Source organism: Trachymyrmex septentrionalis, unplaced genomic scaffold (genome assembly GCF_001594115.1).
Source record: "Trachymyrmex septentrionalis isolate Tsep2-gDNA-1 unplaced genomic scaffold, Tsep1.0 scaffold191, whole genome shotgun sequence".
Classification (NCBI taxonomy): domain Eukaryota; kingdom Metazoa; phylum Arthropoda; class Insecta; order Hymenoptera; family Formicidae; genus Trachymyrmex; species Trachymyrmex septentrionalis.
The window spans coordinates 42,867-50,578 of NW_017305083.1; the positions used below are offsets into that span (position 1 = coordinate 42,867).

The window sequence follows — 7,712 nt, forward strand, 5'->3', positions numbered from 1 at the left end:
AAAGTTATATTAAAAGTATACAAATACAAGATTACATCATCTTTTATCACTTAATAAAAGCACTAAATTTTTAGTTTTCAATTTAATTTGCGATATTGAATAATCCAGATTAAAGGGGTAAAATAAAAATAATAAAAAGTATTAGAAAAATAAAAAACGAGCGAAAACGAAAATTTTGCTCATGTTTGAGCTTTCTATTATTTTTCATTACTTTTCAATTCCGATTTAGAAAATTGTTGTAAAATAAAAATACTGCTAATAGTATAGAAAGACGAAGTAAACACGCGATATAAAATATCGCGTGTTTACTTCATTCTTCTATCAATGATAATATTTTTATCGCGACGACCTAGTTCATCTTCGTTATTTTTCTCTATTAGAATTCATAGGACTATAATATAAATTCTAATATCAAGTATTTCTTAGTAAATGTTAATATGTAGCAACACTCACGCTAACTTAATAAAAGTACAGTAATAAGTACCCATCAAGATCAGCGTCACATAATTTCCTTTGCGATAAAATTGCATCCTTTGATATCATTATATTATTCATTTCCGTTGTTAGAACGGTGCGCATATTCTCTCCATCCTTACATTCATACACGTTATCGCCAACGACAGTTTTCTCTAATGAATGTTTGGCCCAAGGGACTGATGTCATAATATCGTGCTTAATTCTCTTCACAGCGATATACACGCGCACGAAATAATTTCGAAACCTCGATATTAAACCTACTGTTTGTATCTCGTGCATATTTATATAACGACAAATCCAGAAAACGATAAAATTTAATATATTAAAAGCGATTTATACAGAATTATATTTTGTATACAAAAAATAAAAATATCAGCGTTAAATACAATAAAAATAATGTTTGTCTCTAATAACGCAAATTATTTGAAAGAGAGAGAGAGAGAGAGAGAGAGAGAGAGAGAGAGAGAGAGAAAGAGAGAGGTTGAAGATCATAATTAATACCTTACAATATTTACTTATTTTTATAAGTTCGTCTCTTAAAATTTATATCTTATCTATAAATTGAATTTATCTCGATATAGAAAAGTAACAAAACAGAGATAAACGAGGAAAAAAATTACGTTTGGAGTAACTAAAATTTACTAAGATCTTTAATTTCAAAGAAGTGAATAAGGATTCAATTAAAAAATCTTCGAAATGTCTAACTTGATTTTTTAAATACAAACGACATAGCAGTTTTAAGAAAAAACGGATCTATATTTTCATCATTAACTCTTCGTCGGCAACATCAAATTTTCGCCCTTAATTCGCAATCTAGATTTTCAAAAATTTCAGTGCAGAATTTTATATTATTCCGGACTGTGTAAAAATCTGAAAAAATTCCTACTTGTGAAAGCTTTAACGAGTTTTTACTATCATAAAAATTGAATTATATTTTACTTACGTTTTCTGAATTTAAATTCATCTATCTAAATTCGCGACAAAAAGAAATCGCCTTTAAAGTCTCTCACATTGTCGGTGGAGGATTAAAATATTAAATATTCTGCTATAATAAATTTATCTAGTCTCTTTAATATTTCTGCCATAATAAATCTCCAATTAAACTCTCCCTTTCATTTCCTATCGCGATACAAGTCTACGCGTTAGAAATAAGTGTATTTATCGATCGATCCGCAGGTACGATCTTTGCGACAACGAGCAGTTAAATAAATACATCGGGCGTGGAATTGGAGCAATTACTTACGCTTCTGTGATCGGTGGCGAGCAAAAGGACGAGTGATAGGAGGCTATCTCCACGTTGTTGATCGACAATCCATTCGGCGCGAGCAATCCATTCGAAAATATATCCATCATAAGCGACGCACGATTCTCACGGATGGCGGACGAGACGGGGGTCGACGGACGGGGGAGAGCCGAAGGAGAAAGCGCGGGATCGGCGATAAATAGAATCTTCTCTCCCGCGTAGATGCTTCGAGCACCCCCCGGCTTACGAGCACTACCGCCTGCACGCGGTAACACCGTAATCCATTGCGTCTCTCTGCGCGTCTCCCGTCTCCGGAGATTTTTACTCTATCGAAGACTGGTCTCATGCAGTCATGTTTATGCGCTTTCCCTCGGCCCCTCGCGAAAAACTAACCCCTAAAAGCATCAGAACACCACGTGCATCCCTTTTCTCCACCTTTCTCCCTTCTCTACCTTTTCGACTCTGTATTTTTCCAAATAGAATATCCGTCGATTCGCGAGATCGCAAGGGAGAATACGACGCGATGTTAACACTTGGGATAAACCGGAAGTAGGATGCTCCGCCGCGTGCGAAGGGTACCAACGCGCCGGAACACTTCCACTGTCCGAGAGTGCCAACGCTGCCCCGGTAGTACCCGATAATTCGTGGAAAGTGTCGCGTTGAATGAACGATCCACTCCGAACGACGGTCGAGTTCGGACTGGCGAATGCTATCCGAGGGACTCACGATGGCGATGGCAGCAGCAGCAACATTAAGCGGCAGGCCTGCACACTGGATTTCATGGCGGGGAAAGAGGAGGAAAGGGTCGACCCTAGAGAGAGAGAGAGAGAGAGAGAGAGAGAGAGAGAGAGAGAGAGAGAGAGAGAGAGAGACGCAAGAAGAGGAAGAGAGAAGTGAACACCAGGGAACCGGCATCTCGACTCGAAGGGTGAGGTGGAACGAAGGCGCCGGTCGTCCCTAGGAACTTACATACGTACACGCGTGCATACGTGCCTCAGAACATACGCAAGGGAATCGGTCAGAGAGACGATCGACCGGGAAGAGGTGGCGATGTACGACGCAATACGCAACTTAATGCCTGCGTGGAATAACAATCGGGTGTGATAGTTTGGAGAAAAGGGCCCACAAGGAAAACGCGTGGAGGAATTCATTGAGAATTCATCCGCTTGCCTGAATTTAATTTTAAATTTTTACGAATTAATAAAGTCTCTATTTCGTACAGACGAAACACGATAATCAAACTTGAAATCAATTTGTCTTAATTCTCTATGATTCAACGTTTTTTTTATTTTTTTCCATTACTCTCTAGTCCAACCGAGTCACTAATGCCTAATTGTATTATTAAGGATTTTGAGTTTTAAAAAAACCTGGAAAAATTCTGGTATATTTTTTCGACATTCTCAAGAACACGATATTACACAGTGGTATAACCCGAAACGTTTTTTTTACTTTCTTCACATGTCGGTACATGTCCGAATTTGAGGAATAATTAACAATTGAAAATTTGCTTGAATGTTTAAAGCGTTATTTTTTTTTTTTTTTATTAATTAAATCATAAAGTGTTAAATGGATTTTTCAAAATTTACCGAGAAAAGGCATACTATAATATATAACTCCACTTACATAACAACAAAGTCTTACGATAATAAAACATTAAGGGTCTCACGACATAATTAAACTTAAAGTCAATTTATCTTAAGATGCGAAAGAGTTTCTCTCTATAACGTTTAATCGTAATTAATGAATGAATTTTTCAATAATTACGCGGAAAGATCATATTATATTATAACTCTATTTATATACGTAATAACGTATTATTCTCTCAAATTGATATAGGTGTCCATAGATGCCTCATGAGAACTAAAGATCTATAAGATACTACACTTTGATATAGGAACATGTAGGTGCACATAGGATAGAGGAGATGTGCATACATCATCCTATGATAGCCTATAGGCAATTTCAGTCCCCATGAGGCACCTCTCCTTTGTCTTATGTACGCCTACATGTTATTATATTGTATATCAAACTGATATCCTATATAGATCTGACATAGGATCTGTCCACATTCCTGTGGATACCTATTATTCTATTCGCATTCCTATGAATGTTCTACGTATATCTATGCATGCTACACAAATCCTATAGGTAACTATAGGTAACTATTGTACATAAGCTCCTATAGAATCTTATAGTCCTCTATAGAAACCCATGAAAAAACCCATGGAAATTTGCAGTAGGGTTCCAATCACCATTGAATTTTGAAAAGATATTTTGTAGATAATATTTTATTATATGGAGAAAGATTCACACACATGCACGCACGCACGTACTCAGACAATGTTTAAATATGATAAATTTATTTTGCGCACGATGTGATTTTTTTCTCGACAAACTCCACTCTCGAAAACGAGCGCTTTGTTTGTAGGATTGTACTTTAATAGCAGCGTATATCTTGAAACTCACGGAGTACGCTTTAAGCTACACCCGCACCATCATGAGTGCCTTGATGTAGGAATAACAGAACCGAAGATGGAAAAACAAAAAATATAATGGAAAAGTAATAGATACAGATAGTATAAAATCAATAAAAAATATCATTTTTTATAAGCAAATGTGTGATTTGTTTCCTATTAAATAACATCATTCTACTCCGCCATTGTTAAAATGCCAGGACGTTTCTAAATTTTTATGTAACTTACTGCAGTGTAAATCGGACTTTAAGTCGGTTAACTCACAAGGAGGTACAGCGAGAAAAATAAGAGAAAAGAGGACGCGAAGAAAGATGGGAAGAAGGAGAATTGAAAGGAAGAGAAGAAGAGAGAAGGAAGAGATTGCGGCAACGCTGACGAGGAAGAGAAACGTGAGAAAGACGAGGAAATGAGAGGAAGGGCTGCGGACTCAGGAATAAGCCGCAAGGTCTCGGCGGTATCACGCTGTCGTGTTCTGGGAACCGATCGATTCCTTGACGAACGGATGGCAAAGAAATTGGGAATCGATGGCGCTAAATCATTGAGGATCTTGTTACAGATCATGCTTCGAATATCAAGAATGAGAAATGTGCTGGAATGCTTTTTCGACGAGCCCAAACTTCTTTTCTTCTCGAGACATTGAATCAAACTTATAAAAAAATTAAATATAATAATAAGACTTTCTAACAGAAGTTCCATTTTTTCTTGAAAGCTTTTTTTCTTATAACTAAATGGTTTACGATTTATCAGCAAACATATAGTAATAAATTTAATTGACTCATAGAAGGATTCTTTGAAACTAATGAAAACTAATGAGTCAATTTTAGGAATGTCAACTCTAGGGATACTATGATTCTGATAGCTATATTGATGATACTTATATTACATATCAAAACTTTGAGTTTCCTTGAGTTTCCGTATTAGCACATCGGATCTAGAATTAGGTATCAATTGATTCGATATAAACACTGTGTTTCCAAAATTCATTATTAGCCTATCAGCATTGAAAGGCTATAATTTATATTACGTGCACTATAGATTTTCAGTACTAATAGAAAATTTTGGAACACACAGTTAAAGAAGTAGGAAAATTAGAGGCGAAAGCTAGGGATGTGTGTGTGTGTGTGTGTGTGTGTGTGTGTGTGTGAGAGAGAGAGAGAGAGAGAGAAACATAGACTCTCAATATTTCGTGTATCGAATCATTTCTAATCAGTATATCGCCATATTGGTATTTTGCTTATTTTGATTCATATCAGGTCTGTTTTTTTTTTCGAATAGTTCTGAATTAGTGCAATAAGTTAAAGTGAAATAAACTATATCTGTTTTACTCTAACTTATCGCACCAGTGTACACCAGTTCAGAACTTGGGATTGGAATAGAATAACTCTATCGATATATATAAAATATCTAAAATCTCTTGCACATCCCTAGTCAATTCTATAAAGCAAAATCGTAAGGTTCGTAACTATGAGAACAAGTTACGAGCTTTGCGATTCTGCTGAGAATAGCAGACTTATTCTCTAAATTTCTTGGAGTGAAATCTTACTCCAAAAGAGTTAAAATATTGCTATTATTAAAAGTGTGGCAGATCTTCATTTTTTTTTTTTTTTTTTTTGGAATAAGATTTCGCTTCAAGAAATTTAGAAAGTGTAAGAACTGATGTTCTAACTTTATATACCTGCTTATATACCGTAAGACGTATGATCGTTCATAAATCTTACAGCTATCAAGAAGCTAAAGATATTACATAAAGTTATAAACACTTGTAAGTTTTTATATTACATAACGTTATAAGCACTTGTAAGTTTTACATTACATAAACTTGTAAGCACTTGCAAGTCTTACGAGATCATATTACGCCTTACACGATTATGCTCAGAGTTTAGGTATAAAAGGCAACAGTTTCGCCAAGATATGTTCGCTACGTGACTTTTAAATACCTATGAATCTTCGTGTATTAACGTAATAATAAAAAAAAAATGTAGAAGCTGAGAAAGGCACAGAAAAAAAAAGAGAGGCAGAGAAAGACATCTTCAAAAGAAGGCGACGTTCGCGTGATTCGTTCCGAAGGCGAGAGAACCCGCTTCGAAATTGAGAGCGGCATATGTCGAAGTTGAAAGAATATGCAAAATCTGGAAGAAAGAACTTCCTGCGCGATGTATGCATGCAGCCGCGAGAACGAAGCGCGTCCGGGCGGGCAGCATTCTCCGCGACGGCTGATTCCGAGAAGAAATGATGAAGAGAGAGAAGACATCGCGATGTAGAAGGAAGAAGCGATGCCACAGGTACACGGCACTACACGGCCGTACTGATACGTCGGCGGATGCAGGTCGCTACGTGACACGGACAGGTTTTCCTCGGTGGAGAGCACGGCAGGCGCCTTCCGGGTTCTCAATTCGGATAAAAAGAAGAGAGTCGAGCCGTGTGTGGCGGTTCCAGCTCAAGATTATACACAGCTGAGAACCGCCAGCGGCCGCTCCTGCTCGACAAAAAAGATGGATCTCGAGAATTTCACGGATAACGGACGAACGTCTGGTATTGTGTAGATGCGCTTTTTACGAATCACCTGTTATTTTTTTCGAGGAATTTCGAGAGCTTTTCTCAAATTCTACATATCCGGATTTCTTTTTTTTTTTTTTTTTCTTTCGAAAATGGTTGCGCAATTGCTTGACGCTCGTTTTTTAGAGATATGAATAGTAAATGGTACTTGCAATATATGTATATGTAAAAAATACCTATACGAATACTACAGTTACTGTTTTGTATGAACAATTCAATTATTAGTTGAACACTTTTTTCACAAATAATTTCTCCTTTCTCTTTCTCTCGTGTATGATTGTTCTTGGTCTCCTTTATGTATGGGGTCGAATGTTTGCGACTCTTTGAATTTGATTGTCTCTAACCAATCTGTAGGCAAGGGTACACGTACGCATGCAAGCAGTAACCCCGTAATTTCGAAGGCATTAATGTCCAATGCATCCCCAAATCACCGAGGTTTATTACGGCGGTGAAGTTCGGTCAAAGCACCGAAACGGGACTTTGCCCATCATCGGTACAAAACCATACAAGATTACAGAGCGTTCGAGACTCCCAGTAAAAAATTTCAAGTAACATTTCCAGCAATAAAATAAAGCTTTATTTATAAAACAAAAACTATACGTGACGAAAACAAAAAGGGGAAACTGAACTTTGCTACGTATTTTACTAATCATAGCGAAAGAATATGAACCTGCAGATGCAATCCTTTTGGAATTATAGACATCGAAAGTTGTGTATTAGCAGAAAGATTCCGATCAGAATAAACCAGCAAAGTCAAGTACGTAAATAGTAGGTACATGACATTACTCAGATATTACAGCGGATGATAAATATAGATGCTAAATAGAATAATGTCAATGTTGCTATGTTATGATACTCAGCCTTTATCTCCTGAATTATCTTTCATTTTAAATACATATGACCGAGAACAGTTATCTGAAGTGATATTTACACTCCAAAAAAAAAAAAAAAAAAAAAAAAAA

General features: G+C 36.5%; 1 protein-coding gene across 5 annotated transcripts in view; it reads right to left on the reverse strand.

The window, feature by feature from the left end:
* Window positions 1-7,712, reverse strand: part of LOC108747107 (myb protein) — a 41,566-nt gene that overhangs the window by 24,476 nt on the left and 9,378 nt on the right. For 4 of the 5 annotated variants that reach the window (XR_001939217.1, XM_018484370.1, XM_018484369.1 and 1 more), the window contains exon 1: window positions 1,721-2,307. The exons of the other annotated variant lie outside the window; for it this stretch is intronic. Coding sequence is in view for 3 of the 4 variants with exons in the window: in XM_018484370.1 (XP_018339872.1) it covers window positions 1,721-1,830 (110 nt within the window). In the remaining variant the exon portion in view is untranslated. Of the gene's footprint in view, window positions 1-1,720; window positions 2,308-7,712 lie in introns of those variants that run through there. 5 annotated transcript variants of the gene reach the window in all.